This window comes from Etheostoma spectabile, chromosome 3 (assembly GCF_008692095.1).
Source record: "Etheostoma spectabile isolate EspeVRDwgs_2016 chromosome 3, UIUC_Espe_1.0, whole genome shotgun sequence".
Taxonomy (NCBI): domain Eukaryota; kingdom Metazoa; phylum Chordata; class Actinopteri; order Perciformes; family Percidae; genus Etheostoma; species Etheostoma spectabile.
In genome coordinates, this window is record NC_045735.1 from 19,863,456 (window position 1) to 19,888,599 (window position 25,144).

At 40.7% G+C, this 25,144-nt stretch overlaps 2 protein-coding genes across 3 annotated transcripts in view; both read left to right on the forward strand.

The window, feature by feature from the left end:
- Positions 1-1,344: 1,344 nt before the first annotated feature.
- Positions 1,345-10,058, forward strand: LOC116673691 (FH2 domain-containing protein 1). The gene is made up of 12 exons (XM_032505914.1): positions 1,345-1,565; positions 2,058-2,617; positions 3,904-3,965; positions 5,790-5,892; positions 6,024-6,109; positions 6,515-6,615; positions 6,711-6,781; positions 6,872-6,979; positions 7,068-7,138; positions 7,776-7,893; positions 7,982-8,146; positions 8,236-10,058. The coding sequence occupies exons 2-12, from the start codon at positions 2,261-2,263 to the stop codon at positions 9,505-9,507; spliced, it is 2,514 nt and encodes an 837-aa protein (XP_032361805.1). The 5' UTR covers positions 1,345-1,565; positions 2,058-2,260; the 3' UTR covers positions 9,508-10,058.
- Positions 10,059-13,014: 2,956 nt separating this feature from the next.
- Positions 13,015-25,144, forward strand: part of LOC116674535 (tripartite motif-containing protein 3) — a 30,480-nt gene continuing 18,350 nt past the window's right edge. For both annotated transcript variants that reach the window (XM_032506963.1, XM_032506968.1), the window contains exon 1: positions 13,015-13,285. The gene's annotated coding sequence lies outside the window, so the exon portion shown is untranslated. The remainder of the gene's footprint in view (positions 13,286-25,144) is intronic.

Here is a 25,144-nt window from a genome sequence, read left to right on the forward strand (position 1 = left end):
CTGTGCTGTCGACACATTTGCCGGTTCATATGGGAAGCTCAGAAAACAACTGATAATATAACAATATATGTTATAAGTATAGCACCATTAATTATGTACATGATACAATCTGATATCTCAAGTCTAACAAACTTGCTTAAACAACAAGCAAGTTTGTGCTTGTTGACCAAAATGGCTCACCACAGTGGGTAAGGTGAAGCTAATGTTTACATTGAAAATACTGAACACATGTACACAGTTGCCTACTGATAAAAGTATGAGCATGTCAAAATGAGCATGTCAAAAATGATCTGGGTCTGAAAAATACTCAACCCCCAAATGGTTAATTTAGGTTTATTAAATTGGCCTTTGTAATACTTGGCACTTATCTGTTATTTGTCAAAGATCTCAAATAAATGACTTAAAAATGAACACAGACATTTCTTTCCAACTCCTTTTGGTATAGGCTGCTGCAAATGAGTCCAGTGGAGTATTTGATAGTGAGGATCAAAATAGTTGCATAAAAATGCATTTTGGTCACAGCTATCATAAGGACTTATCATTTCTGGGGCAGAGTTGAAGTGCTTGCTTGCTGTTACTTGACCACACTGCACAGTTAAAGGCCAGTCAGACCATCAGACCAAAACACGTGACATTTTATGAGCTGGTTAAATGGCTTACGTTTAACCAAAGTAGGCCTGTTTTTGAACTATTTGCGCATATTCACTTGCCATGTAGGCCTAGTCTATTTATTAGCTGCTGACAACAAAACAATAAGACAGGTCAGCACACAAGTGCTCTAAAACTGACTACGGTTTATAACGGTAGGCCTACAAGTGATAGTTTTCATTGTTTTCCCGTCGACCATGCAACTTAGTGTTTTTCTGGGTCAAAATTTAAACTTTTTTTCAATGTTTTGGACGTCTTTTTCGACACTTTTGTTGCTTTTCCCCCTCTATTTTTTGTCATTTCTTTCAACGTTATTGTCACTTTTTCCGAACGTTTTTCTGCACCTTACTATGTATGTTTTCCCCTCACGTTTTCGAAGCTTTCCCCGACATTTTGTCATTTTTTTTCAACGTTCTTTTATATTTATATAGTTAAAAAAAAAATCCAATGCTATGAAATTGAATACAACTTGTGAAGAGCGTTGTAGGGAGCCATCCATTTCTGTTGAAAATTTGGTTGAAAGAAACCCAAATATAGAAACTTTTTGAAAATGGTTCAAATTTAACCTGAGGACAACAGAAGGTTAAAAAAAAAATCGATTTTCTTTGACACGCTGGAAGAGTCTAAATAGTGGACTGCACACTTCATGACAACCGGGCAGAAAAACAGCGCGGCCACAAACATCTAGCTAACATACCAGGAGCACCTCAGCATGAGCTAATCCCTTCCCTTGTGCTGCGTAGGTGTGAGCGGCCATGGCTATAACCTGGGCGTGTCCTTTTCACGCAGGTAGTTTCGACACACTCTCCAAATTGTTGTCACGCTCTACTTTTGATGGGGAAGTTTCAACACGACAACGGAGGAATAGGAACATAGACACGCAGTAAAATGAGGCAACAGTTGAGTCTAACACGAAGGTAAGTTTTTACTTCCTAAACCATAACTGATAAAGAAAGTATATTAGCAAACAGTGTAAGAAATGGTGGTTTTAGTAGGCTAGTTTATAGATTATTAAGGTGGGTCAGGTTAGCCGGATGCAGAATTAAACACAACATTTACAAGCTACATAGCTTTTTTTTTATTATTTAAAGTTATGTATATGTTAATGTTTTTAGCCCAACAGGTTTCTATGCTCAATGACAATATCTGTATAGTTGCCTACGTCCTAAAGTGCCACTAATAATCCAATAAAAACAAATAAATTGTGTGATAGACTTGGAATAGCTGCTACATTATGATTCCAAAGTGTATCATAGATTATTAAAATGTTTTGACAACCCTTTGAAGCACTTCTACAGTCATTTATTTAACTGTGGAGAAAGTGAATACCTTATCCATTGCTAATCACGGTTGCCTACAGTCATAAACTATGGGATTTGTTTGTAACTGTCTCCACCCTGTTCTTTCAGCCTGAATGTATCATCCTAACGGACGACATTTTGGACCTCCAGTCCCTCCAACACAACGGCTACATCACAATCCTATAAAAATAAGTCATTTATAACAGCTTATATTTTACTGCAAATTCCTTAGACAGACCTAAAGCCCTGTCTGTGTGTGTGACTGAGACCATGACTGTGTCCCAAACCTGCTGAGAGGTCCTTGACAAAAGATGCAACCAGGAGGTCCTCCACCGCCTCCTCCACCGCCTCCTCCCCCTCCGCCGCCCCCTCCCCCACCTCCACCTTCAGCCCTAGGCCTCCCTCCATCCCTCCATGGCTCGGGCCTCACTGCCAAGGGAGCGCTCCGGCGCTCCACAATGCGCAATTTCAACTGGGAAACCCTTCCTCAACACACTGTGATAGGAAAGCACAACATCTGGACAGCAGATAAGACTGATGGGGAGTACGAGCTGGACACTGATCACATGGAGGAGCTGTTCAGCAACAAGCAGGGCAAGCAACAACTCAAGGCCCAGAACCGCCAGAGTCTGAGGGGGCTGCCAACTGCTGCCTCAGGAGGGGTTATGGTGAGTTCTCCGGCCACAGGACACAGGTGTCACACTTCGCTGAATCAGAGTAACACTTTAACCCCAAGGGTTTGTAGCAATAGATTGAAATGTTTGGTAGACAGTATTTGTTGTGTACTGCTGAGATTCCATATCTCAACTCCTGTAGACCTGGATTGATTATTCATTTTGGGTATGTGGTTTGAGATAAAGAAGAAACAATGTGTATACCGAAAAGCCTGTACCAACAGCGATCTGTATCAGATGTAGATCTCCTCTGTTGGGCTCATTACAAATAGGTCCTTCCTATTTTTTTTAGCAGTGGGGGCAGGTCTGTCCGAACAACAGACCAGCTGTTGGTTTATAGTCGACTCGGAACAAAGTGAACATTTGACAATAAACTACATGAACACAACAGTATGTGGAGTTAAAATGGGCGGGCCCAATTAGCAATAGTTCTACTTGTTGTTAAATTTCAATGCAAGCGGCAGCCAAGGGGGGGGGTGGGTGCATTATGTCAGCAGGATAACCGTGATGACATTGTGCGTCAGAAATTTTGCCATGGCGGGCCGCCACTACAAAATCAACATAGAGGAAACGCTGCCATACATTACATGTAAGTTTAACGGAGTGGGACTATGATATTTTGGAAACATTGTTTTTTTTAACTCTTCCCTTGTAAGAGAAGAAAAACAATGTATGTATTTGGAAATTATATTGCCAGAACAGTAATAATGTGTCTTGGGAACATTTCATTTTGATTTTGATTCACTCTGTACAAGGGTGGAGTCTCATTATTCTTAATTTCTGTTTGCTAAAGGATGGTATAGTTGGGTCCTCACACAGCACAATTCTGCATAGTATCCTACTTGTGCTCGTTAGTAGAGCTATAGTGTTTATAATAAACTGCATCTATTGCCATTAATTTAAAGGCAAGTCTTAAACCAGACCATGTCTATTCATCACCTTCACTGTCATTGCTTTTGTAGATCAGTTGGTGTCGTTGGGTGGGTTAAAACCTAGTGTTTACTTTGACCTATGTCCTGTTTCCCAAGACAGACACTGAGAAAATGTATCACTGATGCAAACAGGTATCTTTGTCCGGATTGTTCAATACAATCACTTCTAAGATTCCTTAACCTTTGGAATCAACTTCTGCTTGGACTTAGACTTAGACTTAGACTTCTCTTTAAGCTGACACAAAAGACACCCAAGCCAGTAGTGAAACCACTAGTTTAATTATCTATCTAGTTTAATTATCAAATGACTAGCTGATTATATCCAGGTCTTTCTGTTTGCCTTCCCAGGTTTCCATCCTCAGCTCCAAGAGAAGTATGAACATGGGAATTTTCCTGAAGCAATTCAAGCGGTGAGTCAGTGGTAGTGCTCCTTAAGGTGTGATTTGGTTTGCACAATTATTTCGTCATGTCCCACTGTACAATAACACCGGCTGACGCAGGCAGATCACTCTGGAACATGACTGCATCCCGCCGCCTAGACATGATTAGCGGTAAAACTGCGAGGTAGGGGGTTAGTGCGCAAAAGCACTGAAGGGAGGGGACAGGATGAGGAGGAGGGAGGGCAAGCTAGTCTCGTTTTGTTTGAAAATACTTTGAATGTTAACAAGAAGTAACGTCCCCCAACATCGCTTAGAGCACCTTTTTTAAAGCGTAACTCTCGCCAAAAGGCAACCTAGGGTCTTTTTGTGAATGTACCAAAGCCAAACTTTCATTTTAAAAGCACAATTAGGACAAAAGCGTTGCTTTTAAGATTGACAGAGTTTACTAAAAAAGGTTTTGAACAACTCACGTTAGCAGTTGTTGTTTACGCAATCCGCCGTTTCCCCAGTCAAACACAGGCGATCTCCGAATGCAAATGAATGGACTCCATAGCGGGAAATGTCATTCTTATGAGGCTCCTTTTTCAGCTGCAAGGTCAATATTGTTTTTCACTAACGACAAAACAACAAATTATCCCTGCATTTAAATGAAACTTAGCTATAGGAGCTTTCCATCTTTACTCTCCTCCCTGGAGTAATTTTTTACTTGCTAGATGGACGGCAACCGAAAAAAATCCAACAGCCGCAGTGAGTTGTTAAAACCTTTCTTTTTAGTGAACTCTGTGTACACCAACAATGTTCTCAATGCTTGAGTTCATGTGTACAGCCTCTGCTGATACTTGAAGCAAAGTTTCATGTTATGTTGAGTCTTCATAGTGTTTTAAAAATAACGATTTTGAGGCTAGCGTAAAGCTCCCCTAGCACTCCTATTCAAAAGGCCATTTGACCAAAAAATAAAAGAATACAGTAAATCTTAAAAGTGGCGCTTTCGTCCTAATCATGCTTTTGAACAAAAGTTTGACTCGGGTACATTCACAAAGGTTGCATTTTGGCGAGAGTTACGCTTTAAGAGGCTAAGCGCAGCGCAGGTAAATGTAAATGTAAATTATTGCTTGAATGAGTCAGCAGCAAAGAGGCCGTTTCGAGCAGCGCGCCACGCCAAGGGTAGCGCTTCCTCTGAGTTGTCTCCACCTCTCTCCCCACTGGCACAGCTAGCGCAGAGCAATTATTTTTTTAAATTCTTTCTTTTACCGCGGATCATGTGTACTGTGTTAATACTCCCAAACCTTTGGAAGCCAACATGTCCTGACAGGTCTAATCTGCACTGTTCTACAGCTTCAACAGGTTAACTCCCTGGTAACCCTCTGAAAACAATAATGAGAGGTTATGTAAATGTATTGTCTAAAGCTACTTGGCATTTGAAACAGATCTTACAGGAAATGGAAATAAACACTATAACTGTTAATGATGGCTTCAACGTTTGCCCAGATTTCAGCAACAGCAAAACAACATATGCATTAACTATTCTGTGCTTCTGACTGCCTTATTTGTTTATACGTTTTCTTATCCTCTGCTCCAAATATGTCTCTTGGTAAAGAATATTCAATTATTGTAATGTCCGGCACAGCATGTGGTTTTCTTGTGAATGATATCAGATGTGTTGCTATTTTGTAAAGCTGTTTGAGCAGGTTCAGGCATGTTGGTGTCAGCAGCTCAACTTTTTCAAAGAAGCAAAAGTGTGGTATTAACTTAGACACACATTGCTCATGGGAAGTCCTAACCCTTAACAAAAATGTCAAGATAATTAATGACTAAAGATCTGAACCCTGTCTGTCTCTCCACCTCACTCCACAGGCCTGTAAAAGTCATGATTGATGAAATTAAATCAGGAAGTAGTCTCAGTTTTGGTTGCGGAAAACTAAAGGAGCTGTGCAAGCTGCTGCCTGAGGAAGAAGAGGTACTTGTGACACCTGCTTACATATATTTCAGTGTGTCTAATGTATTCTGTAAATCTTCCAACCTTGTTGCTTGTAATTTTACCTCATAAGACACAATCTGGTTTTAATGCTTGTGCTTTTGTTACATCAGGAGAAGCAGCTGGTCAGTTTTAAGGGCGACCACTTTTCTCTCCCAGAAGCAGATCTGTTCATGCTAATGCTGGTCAGGATTCCCAGGTGAGCTACCTTTTTTTTTTTTTATAATCTGATATTCCCAAACATCAACTGATATACAGTATATATTTTAACAAAAAACCCTAACAGTTATTTGTAATTTAGTCCTCACTAAAATAATAAAATGCAATAAAAATACAAACTTAAGATATGAAAGTTAAAGTCCTTTGAACAAATACACAATAACCAAAAAAAAACACCACCATGCCAACACCGATGACATGGTTGAAGGGTGTTTCATCTTCATTTTTAAATATTCATTAATCGGCCATTATAAATGCAGATAGTTTGTATAATATTGGCCTGCAGATATTCCGGTCTTGCTCTAACGTGAATGTAATTCCATATATTGCATTTGTTAAATGTCAGTGGTAGTTGTACTAATGATGGAAACCCTGTGTCTGTTAGCTATAGAGAGCGTCTAAGCAGCTTGGTGCTCAAAGAGGAATTTTTCCCCCTCATGCATGAAATGAAAGAATCCATATGCACTCTGACCGCAGCTGGAAAAGGTAATGCTTGTTTTCCTGGATTTTGATAAGACGGAGCTAAAATAGAGTTGTAAACACATTTAGACTTTGACTTCACAATGTGTGTCTTCTTTTAGAGCTGTTGGAGTCTGATCAACTCCATTCTGTCATCCGCCTGGTACTGAAGACCGGAAATTACATGAATGCTGTGAGTGTATATCATGGGATAGTGGAGTCTTGGGTGACTTTCTTATGTGTTTGTGCATCTCTGAGCCTCATTTTATTCATTTGATCTCAGGGTGGCTATGCAGGCAGTGCAATTGGCTTCCGAATGGCTTCTCTGTTGAAGTTAGTGGACACCAAAGCAAACAAACCCGGAATGAATCTTATGCATTATGTCGTGATGGCAAGTAGCTTTTATTACTTTATCTGATTGCAATGTAGAGTCTGTATCTGTAATGTCATTTTCATACAAATGTTTCTATTCACCACAGCAAGCTCAGAAGGCGGATGGGGGGCTGCTTAACTTTACAGACCAACTCAAACACATTGAAGCTGCAGCAAGGTAAACAATCCCCTTTACAGGCACTCCGCATTAGGGATGCACCGATCCGACTTACTCAGTCCTGATACCGATGACTGGGCTTTGCGTATCTGTTGATACCCGATACTGATCCGATACCATTGTTGAATAAATAATGAACTGTATACCTTCCACCTTATACCTTCCTTCCACCACGTGGAAGAGACTAAAGGCACCAGACTTTCCTAACTAAACATTACTTTCTTACCTAAGACAAAATTGCATAGATGTGCTTGAATACATTGGTAGTATTGTACTTTGCAGCACTACCGCCACCCCTCAAAACATTTACTTTGCAGACAGCCGACGGACTAGTCGGCGTCGCGAGCCTGCAGCATCTCCACTCAGCCGACTCTTTGGCTCGCTCCATGTTGCTTGACGGTTAACTCACCTCTTCCAGCATGCGACACACGTGTTGCTTTTGAATTACGTAGGATGTGCTGCAACGGAGAAAACAAAAAGACTTAATCTGTTAATTTTTCCGATCCCAGGTCCAGCTATTTTATCAATGTCGGGGCCGATATCCGGTCTCAATATTGGATCGGTGCACCCCTACTCAGCATATTTGATCCCTCTTTTTCTTTGCTGTACCGTCAGATTGTATCTCTTTTATTCTTAGAATGAATAAAGGGGAAATTGAAGCAGAGTTTGAAAAGCAGGTGAAGAAGGTCCAAAATGCCAAAGCAGACACCTTGAAGCAGGAAGACCTCAAGGCACAGATGGATGATTTTTTAAAGGTGAAGAAACCTTTTGTTGAGGAATCCAGTTTGTGTGCATTTTTTGTGTGATTACAAGTTCTAATGTTTTGATTTGGACTCCATTCAGGACGCTGAGGTCTGCTTGTCAGAAATAGAAATTGATCTTCAGCAACTGCAGTCAGTGAGTGACTCTGTGGCAGAGTACTTCTGTGAATCCCCAAACAAGTTCAAACTGGAGGAATGTTGCTCCATTTTCAACTCCTTTTGTGAGAAATTTATGCGAGCCATGCAGGTAAGCCTGTCTTCTGTACTTGGATGAGCTATGGGGAAAAAAAAGAAATCATTTTTGCTTGATCCATTAACTGTGTGATTTTTCTGCAGGAAAACAAGGCTCGAGAGGGGGTAGAGGTGCAGCGGAGACACAGAGACAGGTTGCAGAATGTTACCAAGCGCAGGTCCACAGCTACCTGCTCCAGTAGAGACAAGGAAATGGATGAAGTTGCATTGCAATCCATACTACAGAACTTCCTAACCAAACGTGTCTCTCGGAGGAGATCGGGATGGCCCTCATCCACTAATGGAAGCCCCACGAGTGGCAGCCCCAACAACGGGAGTCTATCAGAAATAACCTCCCAGGCAAACCTCCCCACTGGAAATCAAAAAAGAGAAGGCTCTTTTAGAGCTGAGGACATGGGCAGAAAAGACTGGAATTCAGCAGTTGAACTCACCAAGAACTCTTCCCTAAAGAAAGCCCAGTCTAATAATGAGGACAACAAAACAAAAGGTGGCATTCCTCTTGAAGAGGTGTTGAAAACCTCCAGGAAAGAGGACTCTAAAGGTTCTGCACATCCAGCTAATAAGTCCACCAGCATTTCCGCCTCAGGCAGATCTTTCTCAGCTATCATTGACGGGAGTGAGGAGGATCTACAGGATAATAATGAAGAGGAGGCACATAAGTTGCGCGAAGCATCTAAAAAGGTTTTGCACTTTCAGAAGAGCCGTAGCAGTGTCTCATCTGGGGATTATTCTCAGGAGAATCTGAAATCTCCGGGTCCCATTAACACTTTGCCTCGTCAACGCACCGTTGAGGACACAGAGGGGAATCCTGGAGACCCAACCAATCAGGATTTAGTTCGATTTTTGCTCGATCCTCAATCCACCTCAACACTTAACCTTGTCCGGCGCCATACTCTTTCTACCGTAGTCCCTAAAACAGAGGAAGAGGAAGATAATCTGTACGCTAAACTTCCAATCAGAACTCCTAATCCTGTGGCAAGAGAGAATGGGACACTGCCAACAGAGGGTGCAGGAAAAAATCCCTCAGTACAAGTGTTTGACTTTACTGACGTATCTCACAACATTGAAAAATCTGGTGCTCCAGACCAGAATTCTCCATCAGCAGAGAAGAAAAGCAAGCCAAATGTTTCTGTAACCCATGTTCCAGAGGAAGGTCTTGTAGATCAAAAGGAAGTGGGCAAATCACTGGAGCCCACAGGCAACCATGTGCAGGGAAATAGTGAAAGTGTTCCACCCAGGAGTTCATGGATTAAGACTGAAAACACTGGAGTATTTTTTAGCTTTTTAAAACGCCTTGGAGACATTGGAAAACTCAGCAAGGAAACTGCCCATAAAGGCACTGGGTCAGGTGTATAGGCTTTCAAAGATATACAATTTAATGTCAAGGAAGCACATGTGACTGCAGTGTTACTTGTAATTAACTCCGCATGGTGATGATGTTATATTTAATGTTACTTTGTAAATTGATAACGAGGTCTTTAACCCTCGTGTTGTCTTCCAGCCAACCTGCAAATTGTTGTTTTTCTGACTCAAAATATAAAATGAAAAACCTTTTTATCAACGTTTTGGTTGTCTTTTTTTTTTTGACACTAGCTAAGTTTCCATCTACTTGTCAATCGAATTATCTGAAGTTCGGTTAAAAAAAACTCATGCGAAAATAGCCGGTGAAAGTGTATTTCCATCCACTGGGAGTGTGTTTCTATCCGAGTTTTACTGTTTCCATAAGGCATATTTCATTCAATATCACTTAATTCAGAAAAAACCGTATGGATAGAAACCTGGCTCCTTTTGTGTCTTTCCTCTGTTTTTGTCATGTTTGTCTACTTTTTCTGAGCCTTTTGAAATTTTTGTTTGCCCACATTTTTAAAGCTTTATTTTTTTTTTTTTTTACATTTGTCACTTTTTCACATTTTTATCACTTATTTTTTTACATTTGTTCACATTTTAGTCACTTTTATGGACGTTTGTCTTTTTTGTCATTTTTTTATTTTTATTTGTCACACAGGTTCTTTTATCAATTACTTATTTTCTCCAAAAAAATATAAAATTGACAAAAAACACCCAAATTTAATGAAAGTAGTGAACTGGTTATTTATTTAACTTGTGAGAAGCGTTGTTGGGAACCATCCACGTTACTCCTTTGTTTCATTTATTTGAAAGAAACCCAAATTTCTGATTATAGAAACTTTTGAAAAAGGGGGTCAAATTTGACCCGAAGACAACAGGAGGGTTAAGAAAAGGAGAGATGGTTTAAGGAAAGTGGTTGGAGAAGGAAAGGTTGAGGAAAGGCCATTTTGTATGTTGTACCACTAGATGGCAGGATCTACCAGTAACATGGGAAACTGCCGCTCAGAGAATATGGGTGGTGTTGATTCCAGGCGATCTGTGCATTGCCTTGTAAACAAAAGAACTGTAGGCCCAGTCACTGTAAAACAGTTATCTGATGAAAATATCTCCTCTTCAGTTGGATACATTACTTGGTGTGTTTTCTTTGTCTGGATTGAAATTGTACAGCTTTGCAGAATGTATTGAGAAAGTCAATGTTGAGTGTGAGAGAATTCACACTGTAAAATCCTGGTTTGGTTGCTGTTTTTGATACTTTGATAAAACTACTTGTGCTGCATGCTTGAATGCAATACTGTTATTTTTCAGTGAGGAATTATCTTCGTTTTGTTGTCACAGAATCCCATCAAAAATGGAGATGGTGGAGAATGTTTTCAGGGTCTTGCTCAATTCAGCCTCTGTTTTGAGCTCAAATGGGTCAGCGTTACTGAAGGCAGCCTGTGTCTTATTAGAGCTGAACCTCGGACTCTGTGTCAAAGTGAAAAATGCTGATCCCAAATTAACTTGAGATTACTGTGCTTGAAGGGCCAACACCTGCTGGTCATTTATGATGGAAGGGAACCGGCCTCCCCTCATTTACCCGTGGACACTGCTCCAGGAAGCAAATTTTACGAATCCTACTATGGCCACACCAAGACCCGCCCTTCAATAGCATTCACACACTACTATTGGCCAGGCGTCCATGCCTACATTTACAGGTCGAGGTCGAAGCCTAACCCCAACCAATCAAGCTGCTATTGAAGGGCGGGTGTTGGCGTGGCCATAGTAGGATTCGTAAATCTGCTTCTAGGAAACAGCCCCCATGTCTCCACTAGCTAAGATCAGATATAAGGGGTCAGAGAGGCCACAGCTTGTGCCAATGCAGCTCGGATTTCAAAATATAACTTCAGCTACTGGCATCTCTTAGCAGTTGACACCAGGGTTATGATATTAAGCTTTTTAGGGTCCAGCTGTCCAACTAAAGTGTAACAATGAGGTAATGATTATAACCTGTTTAGCTTTGTTCTAACGTTAACACCAACTGGAGTGATCTGAATGCCTTCTATATTTTTCTTTGCCATTGAATATGTATAGGAATCACGACTTGTCAAATCCGAGTTGTAAATAAATATGTATGCATACCATAGACTGTATAAAATGATGAATACCCATTTTTAGTATAATAGAGAATCACGTAAGGTCACGGCAATCAGTCTCCAACCAAGAGTATTTACCTGTATTTTACACATTTATATGCAAAAATAGAGAAAAACAGTCCTACAGCTCTTCAATGTTTGTAATGTGTAATAACGCAGCATACTAAAAATGAAAAGCTCCCTGGCCATATTTAATGATTATTTGTGGTGTTACATCCTTTGTTAGAAATGTGATACATCTTCTGTATCACGCTGTCTATGATTTGATTGTATTATGTTTTCTGGTATCTATTACCAGGACCTGTCAGCTGTCAGTTGCTGCAGGCAACCATGGTTATTTTTCAATAAGGGATAACCTATTAAAGAATAATGAGCCTTAGCAAATTTGACCCATTATAAGGATGTTATGTAATGTACAAGTGAAATCATTAGAATGTGGATTCTTCCATTTTCAGCATGTTACAAACCCTGTTGTTAGCCACTGAGTCCCAGTGTTTAGGTTCCTACAGGATGTGTTGTGTGACCTGCTCTCTGCTGCCGCCAGACTGCAACAGCCATCTTGACTAAACCACGGTGGAAGCAGTCTCCATGGCAACTCCACATTGCAGAATAAAACCCAGAGATGACTGTGTTTTCCTCTCACCCAAGCCCCACCCTCAACATCCCCCCCCCCCACCCCCACCTGCAACTCCACAGCAGCCCCACACAGTGCATCCACATTACAATATGTTGCCATCTTTTTTCCATTCATGCCTTTCTGTTATCTTCTTTTTTATTACCTAGAGCATCTGTTGACCCATCCCCCACTCCATTCGTTGAGTTTTCGAATTCGAATTGCTTTGTTCTTCGAATACCCCATTTCTTGCACTTCCATTTCTTTCTTATACACACAGCCTTTATTATTAGCCTACATATTTCAATAGACTCATCAAGTGCCCTGATCCTAACCCCTATACCGCCACCACTGGACTCCACCCAAATAACTGGAGCATCCAGACCAGAACAAACAGGACCCCCCTTGTGTCTTTGCCTTCTCCTGCACCCTCCCATTTCCCTTCCGTCATAGACTCTACAAAGCAGTTTCCCTTCTTCTTCTACAGTTAAAAATACAAGAAATGGGGACCTAACAGTATGTAGGCATAGAATATAACATAAAACATGCTGTGGAACTTTCAAATCACTGAACTAAAGTAAATTATTATTATTATTCAGAAGTTTATTCCTTGTGTCTTTGTACTTGTCTTTGCACACTATCAATTCAAGGCTTAAAGGTAATAAACTGCATCCTTTGTCCTTTTATGGGAACAGGGCGGTATCTAAAGAAGCCAAACCCCTTTGCACCAGACGGACTCCCTCAGTCAGTTCCTGAGATTTGAACTCTTTTGCATATTCCCTACCCCCTCCATATGGCATTGCGTTCTTCACCTCCTCCCATCAGCCAACTAACCAATGCTGCATGTAAGCCACTCCCCTAATCTCCTCCTTTCCCTTCGCCTCTTCCTTACTGTCCCCTTCTTCTCCCAGACAGACCCTGCCCTTTCCTTTCTGCCGCCCGGTCTGTGGATTTTGTTGTAGAAGATTGGGACACTGACAATGGGAAGCTTTCGCTACGGCCTGCAATGCTGACACTCCACTCCCTCCTGCTGGGTATCCATGTGAGTACAGTCTTGGCTATTCACTTCTTTTTATGATACATTTCTGCCTTCTCATCTTGTTCCATCATCTGGATTCCTAAATAATACAATAACTGAGATGAGCGCAGATGAATAATTGATTACTCCATCCCATCTAGCATCTGAGCATTGGTAAATAGAGATCCATTCATCTTTGGTGTGATGTATTCTCTTTTTTTTCATCTTCATCTGTCACTGAAAACGTAAAGAAAAATGTATTTCAGCCTTGTGTAAGAGCAACTGTTGCACAAAACACTGCTCTGATTCTTTAATGCTTCCTGAAACCAGCCCACACGCTTCTCCATTTTAGCTCCTAGGCAGCCCTGGCTGTAGGCTCTGTAGCAGGTGGGCATCTCTGCTGCAGTCTCAGGGCTGGGCTCTGTAAGCAGGCATACATGCTCTTTTGTTTAGAGGATTAGTGATCTTTCAATGATTTTCAGATCTGAATATGTATGAGCTATATTGCTGGGAAGCTGTGTGAGCCACATGTGAATCAGCGTATTGTTTGCTTATGTCATTCTGTGAGTCCTTGTGTGGCATTGTACTGCAGCAACAGCCAATGCATCAGTTTCCCACCTCAGGCCTAGACTGGTTGGTCTTTGGTTCTGGGATATAGCTCGTCTTTGGTTTGGGTAAAACTATCTCAAAAGTCCCATGCTTGATGAGTGCTGTAGATGGATATGTTTGGCTTGTTTTACTCTCTTGGCTGCCTGCACTGGGTCACAGGGAGGTTGCAGACGGCCCTGGATGCTGTGCCTGAGGGCAGATACTTAGCAGGTCTTACATGTCTGTCTCATACAGTAACTGGAGTCTCAGAGGATGTCCGGTATTATATAGGTAGACCAGGCTGGCAGCACGTGTTCAAGAACTGTGTTACAAACAAGGCTGCTTAGTCGACCATAACACACTCTTTGTAAAACTAATGACAATGTGTCATCTGCCAGAATACAACTTGTACATTAAAAATGACTAGATACAGCCTTTGAATGCAGACCCTAATTATTGTCTATATCATATGCTGTGCACTAGGGTTGGGCGGTAATACGGTATACCGCGGGTCTGCAATACACTTATATAGGATAGGATTACATATTAAATATAATTTTATTTAGTGCCTCAACATGCTTATGTGTGGTTGTCATCACGTGACAGTGTGGAGAAGAACACAACTTCTGCAGTTTGGCAGCAGTTGGGGTTTCGACCTAATGAGATGGTGTTTCAGTATTAGTATATATGTTTGGTATTCACTTTCTGAACTGCGGAGGCACATGCCAACAGTTTGGTGACGCCGTCTGAGCCTTACGTCATCATTTTTAATTAGTCACGTAATACCATATACCGCGGTGAAATAAGCGGGACTCAAACTCTACTGTGCACCCAGACAAAAGAGCATATAGACAGATTTATAAATAGATTTTTCATTATTATTTTCTCATTGATTTAAAGTCCATCTACAGGTTACATCACCCTCACGTGAATCAGGTCTATGACTTTTTTTCTGGGTTTATTTTCTTAACTTGTGCTCTGAAATCAAATGGTACAATCCAAATATGATTGAATTCAATATCAGTTGAAATCTTTTATCTGGCTTGTCCTTTAAAATGTGGTTTATTAAACGGATTTAAAGCGGCATGTACTGTATTCTTGAAACAATTTTCCCATGTGGGAAAATACATACTGAACCAAACTGTAGGTATTAACGTGCTCAACACGATGAAAACATATATTTAAATGTTATAACTTTGTTTTAAATTTTATATCACTTCCCTAATTTTCAGACTAGGAGCTGCTATGCATGTTGACGTATTATAGTGTATGTACTGTAGGTCTACGCCTAAGATTGATCACAGCCAATCATTTGACTATTTGCCCTCCTATAAAATGGATTTTCCTGAACAGCACTTACACTGTCTGAGGGCATTTTGTTTAGGTTCTGTACATGCATCATAAGTAGCACATAACATAACCTCATGAAAAAAAGATATAGTCATAACAGAGATGATATAAGTGCACTGCATACTTAATGTTAGATGCGACTCTATGAGCAACATTTCGCGGTTTTACATCAGTAATGCAAGGAAAACAGCGTCAAACGGTCTTATTTCACATGTAAAACTTTTGACAATTGAACTTAAACGTCATCCTTATTTTTAGCGAACTATGTTGTTTCTCTGAGTGTTTGTGTCTTTGAGTGTTTGGCACTATACAAAGATAAACCCAGAGGATGCAGGGCTTCCAGGAAACACCAAATTACAGCAATTATTAAAGGTTTACCCTGTCAAACATGTTACAGGCCAAAGATTAATGAAGCCTTGACTACCAAGTCAATTATAGTAAACATAAGGCAACACACATCCCTGTTATTTAGATGTTATTATACCCACATACATTTTTATATGTTCTTCTTTATTATGATTGAGTATGCACATAATGGTCTCTACAAACAAGTCAATGGGACAAAACGAAATATTGTGTCTCTCAATAAACGGTCACTCCAAAAACACATCCACATCATCATACATCAAGATTCCATTGTCTTGTAAAGACATTCAGAGCTTTAAAAATAATGAAAAACAAGTAGAAATGATCTAAATCAAGCTTCTTAAATGTGAATATGCTCTTGTTATGTTCTCTCCTCTGTGACAGTAAACTGAATATCTTTGAGGTGTGGACAAAACAAGACATTTGTCATCATGGACTTTTTGGGAAACACTGATTGACATTTGACATTATTCAACAATGAAAGTAATTGTGAGTTGCAGCCCTAAAGTCATTGGCATTCTGTTTCCGTCACTCTGTAGCTCTTACTGCAGGTGGATAAGGGACTCAGGCTGGGGCCCGGGCTTGTGCACTGATCGACTTTTTATAAAATCTGCAGTGCATGTTGTGCCTGCAGACACCGCCTGCATGCCGCATTGTCTCCTGTCAGTCTTTGTGATAGTGGGCTCACTGGGAGAGACACAAATGTCTCCGGACTCCCTTTCGGTGTCAGTGTTGATTAAAACCTCTGCCGACTACTGTACTTGACATCATGTGGTCACTTTCTCTTGTCCTCTCTCATTAGTTGTCAGATCGTATCAGTGTAATGTCTGCAGACAAGGGCATATGAAAGAAGGCTACAGTGAGTACAGTACAAGTCAGGGCTGCAATCTGTTGATTATTTTCTCAATTAATCGATTATTATTGTCAGAAAATTGTGAAAAATGACGATCAGCGTTTTCCAAAGCCCGACATGACGTCCTCAAATGTCTCGTTTTGTCCACAACTCAAAGATATTCAGTTTACTGTCACAGAGGAGAGAAAATATTTACATTTTAGAAGCTGGAATCAGAGAAGTTTTACTTTTTTGTTCTAGAAAAAGACTCAAACTGATGAATTTATCATCAAAATATATATATAATATGATAACTAATCAATTCATCTTTGCAGCTCTACAGGCAGTACCTATTTGCACTTCACAATTAGCGGCTATTCCTATAGTTTTCAAATGTTAAAATGTAGCAGCGTTTGGCCAGGCATTTGTTAAATATTCAAATGTATTCCTATGCACTTAGACTCAGAGTCAGGCAGGCATTAAATATGAATACAAACACTGAGCCCAGTTGTGGATTAGATAAGCGCCATTAAAACAATGTAACATGAAACAAATAGTTGTGTCTTATGCTGAGTCTGTTGTTCTCTAAAGCCTCCTACATTATGTCCACAGACATTTTTCTTTCATTATGTGACAGAGACTGATGCATTGAGACAGATTCCTTCATCCAATGCAGTGAAGTGTAATGGGAGCTTGTTAGTTTGAGAAGCAAAGGTTTCTGTGTCGTGTGAATAGTGATTGATGAGTCATCATCATAGAGCCAGGCACCCTCGCTGACCTCACCACAGCCAGCCCCTTAACACTCCCCAAAACACAAAAATGGAATTTGACAAATTTCTCCATCTCAGGTTTTACAGCCGCCCTGTTGTTCTCAACAGTACAAGGCTTCTTTAGATTGGTATTGCTCATACAAATGGGACAATGCAATCAGTCATACTTGACCTACAGTGTTGCTCACGAGTAAAGAAACCGCTGCTTAAGTTGATTAAAAAGAGGAATACAAAATATCTTGGAAATTGATCTTAATGCCTTAATTAAGGGTATGAGTATAGACACCCCTATGTTAAATTCCCATAGAGGCAGGCAGATTTTTATTTTTAAAGGCCAGTTATTTCATGGATCAGGATACAATGCATCCCTTGGCCTTTGTAATTAAAATCGCCAAAATCTTTAAAATCTTAACCACACCAAGAGATTGCCATGCTTTTATTTCAGTTAGCCTAATAGCTGGTTTTAATTGCATTGAGAGATGATCTTATGGAAAGTACCCCATGCCTGTCTCTAGTTATGGTATGGTTTAGGGTATGTGGTGATGTGAGTGTGTGTGTGTGTGTGTGTGTGTGTGTTGTGGGGGGGGGGGGGGGGGGGGGGGGGGGGGGCTATTTTAATTCCAAAGGCCAAGGAGAACTTTATTCTGGATCCATGAAATAACTGCCCTTTAAAAATAAAACTCTGACTGTCTCTATGGGAATTTAACATAGGGGTGTGTATACTTATGCCCCTGGTATTTTAAGGAAGAACATTTATTTATTTAGAGTACATTATTCATTCACAAAGAAAGTTTTTCCTCCATTTGGTGCAAATTGCCATCATGATCACAATGTTCTATAGAAATGTAATGTATGGATAGTAGTGCATCCCTGTGGTGAAGCTAATTTTAAATCTCTGGTCCATTACTCTCTCTTCTTCTTTCTCTCTCAGTCAAACTTCTGTATTACAATCTGCACACTTCTTTAAAACGTCATCAGCAAAACATCAAACACAATTAGTAATGGGGAGTTGATTCTAAATTATATCAAGGTTGCTTGTGCCCAAGCTGGGTATAGGCAGGAATGATTGCTGTATGGGGACACATGCACAGGGACACAACAGATGTGGATGGAAGCCTAAACTAACGGTCTATATTTAAACACAATCTTGACAGCATGTCATCGGGTCACATACAGGTCGCTGAGGTTATTTTGACAACCGGAGACATTTCCCTTCGTTTGGGCCCTTCATTTACACACAAATGGAGAATTTGCCCCTGAAAACGAGTCTTTCTAAAAACTCTAGCCAGTGGAGATCTTTCAGATCTTTGTTTGGATGTAAACTGAAACAAACGGAGGTTTGGGCAGCCGAGGAAGAGAAGAGAGAGGAAGTGATTCTGATTGGTTGACATGGGTTTGAGCTTCTTGTTACACTGCCACCCATAGGTCTGGCATGCTCTTGGCACATATACACAATAATAATTTTAATTTAAGTGGGGAAATTACAATGTACACTCTGTTTGTTAGTAATCACTACACACAGGCCTGAAATACACACACATGCTCAGGACCTACTCATGCACAAATGGAGAGAGGTCAAAGTGGGGGGGCTGCCAGCTGGACCAGCGCCCTGAGCGGTTAGGGGGTACGGTGCCTTGCTCAAGGGCACCTGCCATTGCCCAGGAGGTGAAGTAGCATCTCTCCAGCTACAAGTACGTGTAAATGAACACTTTCCTGAAAACTGACAGCCGTGCACAATGTTATTTTTGAAACCGGAGAGGTTGAAATGATCGTTTATAAAAATAGCCAGCCACATGTAAACGTAGTACGAGACTATCGCCCGTGTTTACTAGAACAACAAACTTTTTGGAAAACTCTTTAGCCTGAAGTATCTTAGTCTGAAGTCCTCTCTGTTGCTACTTATACTGCAGACATCACAGATGATTTCTCAGAAATAATTGTGCGTATAATATGTCATGAGTTTGGAGATTGGTGGACCCAAAGGCAAAATAAAGTCCAAGACAAAAATAGAAAAAACAGGAACGACAAACAGGGAAGACCAACACGCAGGAATACAAAACAGGAGACAAAACACACAGAATGACCTGACACAGGACAAGGGGAACACAAAGACTAAATACACAGGGTAATAATAATAAGGAGGTAACAAGAGGCAGGTGACATAAGGGCTGGGAAACAGGTGGAAGACATCAGGTAATCACAAGAGCGGGAAAGCACAGGAAGTAACTTTAGACAAGACAGCACAGAAAACCAGACTATCACAATAAAACAGGAAACCGAACACATACAAGACAAGACCAAGAACAACACAATCACAAGACAAGACAGAAAACCAGACTACCAAAATAAGACAAGACAAAAACACCAAAACCATAACAACACAGGTTCAAAAAATAATAAAGTGAAACAGCTTTAAACTACTAGGTGCAGTTGGAGGAAAAGGTGCTCGGCTCTTACTCAAACAGGGGAAGAGGAAGGGGAAGGGTAAATAAGTTGTATGACCCTTGTTTCATGTCAGTTTCATTTCTCAAATTTCAGTGGAATTGTATAACAATGACATGATTGTTAATGGAAAAAATGGAGCACAGTTAATAACTTTGAATAGCAGTTAGATTATAATTATTATTTTTAGGCCTTTATTTCCACAGGACAGCTGAAGACATGAAAGAGGGGAGACCTCTCTATATGGGCGCCCGCTTTACCAACTGAGCTAACTTGGCCTCACAGTTTGATCATTTGCATGATGATGCATTTGAAGTATCATGATATTTCAGAGGCACCAGAAAATGTCTTTGTTAATGTTATAATAATGATTTCAGTGATCAGTGATCATACCCGGCCCCAAATTCAAGACAGCTAGACCTTTTAGACATTTTTGTTTTATCAGCCAAGTTTTCAAGATCTCTGCCAAATTACTTATTAGCAATAACATTTCTTTCTAAAACATGACCCACTCAGTCAACACAATCCACGAATGTTGTTGGGAACAGTTTTTCATCTAGAATCCACTATATGTTTTTAAATTATATAGTTATATTCTGTGGAATCATTTTTATAAACTGTCTCCTTAAAGAAAATACATGTTTAAATTCATATTGTTTTTGGCATCACACTAGAGGAGTACCCTGACTAACCCAGGAGGTCATATTTTGATATTTAGGGTCTTTCTATGGAATCTTATTAAATAGGTCTCATTTATAATAAAATATAAAAACTGTTGGTGAGAGATGTACAACATCTGTTCAATCTGACATTTTGGAGGATTCTAGACAGGGTGTTTTCTTATCCACAAAAGATAACAAAAAATATCTTTCTTTCATTAATTAGACTTACAGTATTGAAATGACCTGTAGCAGTCATGACTTTTTGTATTGAAGAAAACAGAAAAACCTTCTTCAGAGTGATCATTTGCAGAAAGACTGGCAGCTCTTTAGTCCAAGTTCACAACTCATAACTACAAGCAGCACTTTAGGGAGAGGGGCAGAGCGGGGCATGGCTTACTGCCCTCCTAGAGCAAGAAAAACCTCTGAGCTTAAAGGTCCCATGACATGGTGCTCTTTGGATGCTTTTATATAGACCGTAGTGGTCCCCTAATACTGTATCTGAAGTCTCTTTTATATAGACCTTAGTGGTCTTTTTCCACAAGGCTAACCAGGTGCTGGTTCTGGGCTGGTGCTAGTGCTAGTTCGTGCTGGTTCTACTCTCCAGTTTTCTAAGAACCAGCTTGATTTTCCACAGCCTCGAGAGCCAGAGTAGGGCTACGTCACAACGTCACTGCAAGCACCTCCGTTGTCATAACAACGCGTTATGACTATCAACAATAATGGAGGACTACATACCGATACTTTTGCTCCTGGCTTTACAAATTCACACTGGAATTCAAAGACGGCCTTGACAGCTCTTCGTGACCGCTATGGACAGAGGACACGTTCAAGGAGAAAGGTAATTATCTCCCATGATTTAACGTTTATTATCATATTTTGCTAGCTAGCGATGGCAACAGCAGTAGCGTCAAGCAAAACACCGTTAGGGTGATCAGACGTTCCGGTTTTGACCGGGCCAGTCCCAGTTTTTCCGACAAAGAAAGCCTTTCGGGACGCTAAAATGTTCCGGTTTACCAACCACTATGGAATTGTCCTGGTTGTCGGCGATTACAAGCAGAAGTGATCTTATTATAGTCCGGTCATTTACCCATGTAGAACATACATCCAGCGTGTGTGTGTGTGTGTGTGTGTGTGTGTGTGTGTGTGTGTTTGTGTGTTGTGTGTGTGTCAATTGTAGCGTATCGTCGACATAATCTGTGCAGCCAGCGTTACAATGTATATTTGTAACCATTGTGTCTCATCTTCTCTGTCATGTTAACGGTGATATCGCCAGCCAGGGACGTGCATGTACATGTTGGGCAGTAGGGTTTAAGGGGAAAAAGCCTATTAGTTAATATAAGAAATGTAAACAAAAAGAATTTGATAATTTTGCAATCTTTTTTTATAAAACATCTCAACATAAATCTTCACACTAATCTGAAAATAATGTTGCTGCAATTTTGTTAATTTTTTAGTAAAACCCCTGTTATTATTGTTGGATGTAATACTGTACAATATCAAAGCATACATGTTAACAAACCAACTGACTTTTATTTTTGCAGGTTGTATTATGGCTGAGGGCGAGGCAGAGGAGGACACATGTGGTCTGGGCATACCACCGATCACACTATTGGTGGGACACAGTTGTGCCAGATTTTACCCCTACACAGTTTGTTCAAAACTTTCGAATGTCCGGGAGTCATTAGAATACATATGTGGTCAGGTCAGGCCTCTCATGGGCCGAATGAACACCAACTACCGTCTGGCTGTTCCAGTGAGAAAACGTGTTGCAATTGCTCTGTGGAAGCTGGCTACTGGCATTGAGTATAGGACCATTAGCCACCTTTTTGGGGTAGGTCTAAGCACAGTGTTTAACTGTGTTCAGGATTTCTGTGACTCCGTTATAAAGGTCTTGCTCCCTCAACACATCACCACCCCAGAAGCTGCTAAGCTGGTTGAAATTGCCACCTTCTTCCATAACCGCTGGAGAATACCACAGTGTGTTGGTGCAATAGATGGAAGCCACATCCCAATCATTGCCCCCGAGGAGTATCCCCGGGACTACTTTAACCGGAAAGGGTGGCACTCAATAATATTGCAAGGAGTTGTGGACGGCAGAGGCCTGTTTTGGGATGTGTGTGTGGGCTATGCAGGAGTGTGCATGACGCAAGAGTGCTAAGGCAGTCAATTTATGGGATCAACTTAGTGATGGTGAATTACTTGGACAGAAAAAAAGATCATCTCTGGCATTAATGTTGGACACTACCTCATCGGTGACCCTGCTTACCCAATGCAGAACTGGCTTATGAAGCCCTTCTCCGACACTGGAAGACTCTCACCTGAACAACACACCTACAATTACAGGCTGAGCAGTGCACGTTCGGTTGTAGAGATGGCTTTTGGAAGGTTGAAGGCCGTTGGAGATGTCTCCTCAAAAGAAATGACTGCAAGCTGGAGCTCAGCAAGAAAATGACGTTAACCTGCTGTGTGCTTCATAATATTTGTGAAGAGCATGGTGACAATTTCATGGAGGAGCGTGTAGACGGGCAGTTACACATTCAGCCTCCAGGTCAAGCAGTACCTGAGCATGGTGAGCCAGAGGGGCAGATATTAGAGCAGCCTTAATCAACTATTTCAGTAGAGAGGAGTGATAGTTTTTTACAGTGATTGTTGTACATCATTACTGCCAGTTGCCTGTTTCTAAATGCACCGAAAGTTTACAGTAGTAAAAGCCTCATTTTCTGACAGGAGAAAATTTCAGAAAACTTGCAATACAAAAAATGTCAGTAATCAACTGGGGAAGTTTCACATGTTTGTTCAATGTTTTTACCTGTTGTATAGTATATGTATCTGTTGATAATCCCTGTTACTTTGGATAGATAGTTAATGTGGAATACACTCATTAAATTATATCTTTTAACTCGTTGTGCCTATGTGTGTTGTGCCAAATAAGGATTGTTTGCACTTCACATTCACATTTTCAAAACTGTTATTTTATCTTTTTAATGAATAACCAGTCTGGTATTGTGTTATCTGACTTGTTGGAATAAGGAAGGGTGAGAATGTTGTTAAATATAAAAACATTTGTTTATTGTCATAGACAATCAAATAGTTACAAATAATAAATAAATAAATAAATAAATTACATGTTAATTATTTCTGTGCTTGCGCCTCCATCACTGCCACCATGCGCCCCATGAGCCCCAGCAGAGCGCTGGTGTCTGCCTCCATCTTTTCCACCATGTCTTTGTTGAGCTGCAGGAACTTATCGTCAGCCTTCTCCATGTAGTCCAACAGCTCCTCATGTTCACGCTTTTTCCTGTGTAGAAAACAAACCAAACCAAAATGTGTGATTATATGACAATGTCAAACTATCTATATACCTGTGCACTACCAGTACAAGTCCACACATCGCTGCAGACAAGCTCCAGTTGGTTTATATTGGCTGCCATCATTTAATCTAACTGCAAACAAACCAAGCGCCTGCATGCTGACCATAGTGGACCTACCGATGGTTTCAGTAGACACACTGACCATTTAAAGAGGCCAGGTTAAATGTTTGTTGGACAAAATGGAACCTATAAGGCAATGTAGAACATGTAAACATTAAGGAAACGCTTTATACACAGCACAAAATAGCTTACCTCGTCTGGCTTGCCGTGATGACACGGAGGCAGATGGGACCGGCGAGCTGCAGTCCTGTGGGGGGGGTGATGGTGGTGGTAGCTCTGTGTCATCATCTTCATCATCCTCACCAGTAACAGACAACTCTATAAACAACCAACACAGGGAGCAGGTTTAGTTTATAATGCTCATTCAAGACAGAAAATACACAGTAAGACCTCTGCTGTTAAGTTTCATAAATTTAAAAAAGAATCTTCAAAAAAACAGTAAATAAAAGCGGTTGTGTTTGCTCCCGTAATCGTCCCCTGATGTATTTATTATTTTATCAGTGAGCAAACCTCCCTGCTGACTAAAAGTGTTGCAGAACCAGAACATTTAGTTGGTGAATAACGCTCAAATCAAAATCTGAAGCATAGACTAAAAGAATTAACGTTATTTTAAACCAGCCTGTAGTTTTTGTTCAGCATCTCACATCACACTTTCAGTCACTATAAGCCTTCTAGCTACTACTACTACTACTACTACTACTACTACTACTACTACTAGCCTACTACTACTACTGTCAGAAACATTGTGCCAGAACATGAACAATAACGTCGCTGTAAACGGGCTTATCTGCTAACGTTAACCAGCTACCGACCGTTAACGGGCTTCAACCCGTAGCCTAACGTTAATACGCCGTAATTAACGTTTAGCTACGGTAACAAGCTAGCTAAGCTTGCTAGCGATAGCTTGCTAAACTTTGCTTGTCGTCACCGAACTAATGTTAACCATGCGAATATAACATAGAAACAAGACATAACGCTAGCTGGCAACACAGTTAAAAATACATAATTGAAATTGAAACATTTTAAGACCCACCTGAAGCATTGGGACGGTCTGCCTCTCCGTTCACCATCGCCTCTAACAACGCTGTGGCGGAGTTGAGCGCCCCGGTGGTTTGGCATGCCGGCCGGTCCCCCAGGATGGAGTCCAGGACGTTAAAATATGGCGATCTTCTTTGCTGACCGCCACTACCACTTCGCCCAAGCTCCTTTTTTTGATCCCGATAATCTTTTTTTAATTTTTTTATTTGTTTATCAGCTGATCCGTACTTCTCTGGTAACCCGCAACAGACATCTCATTTTGAAGCCTTTCGAAGACGGGTTTCGTCCGTACAGCTCCATCCAGTTTATGTTGAATTTCTGTGGAGGACCACAGAGCCAGCGTTGGTTTCCTCCACAGACCACGGTTGTTTTTGTTTCCCATCCATTGCCAAAGCTAACATTAA

Bases quoted from the DNA above. Each gene is read 5' to 3' on its own strand.
- LOC116673691 (XM_032505914.1), top strand. From the start codon at position 2,261: ATGCAACCAGGAGGTCCTCCACCGCCTCCTCCACCGCCTCCTCCCCCT. The intron at 3,966-5,789 runs GTGAGTCAGTGG...CTCACTCCACAG, and splicing joins TTCCTGAAGCAATTCAAGCG to GCCTGTAAAAGTCATGATTG. The intron at 6,980-7,067 runs GCAAGTAGCTTT...TATTCACCACAG, and splicing joins TTATGCATTATGTCGTGATG to CAAGCTCAGAAGGCGGATGG.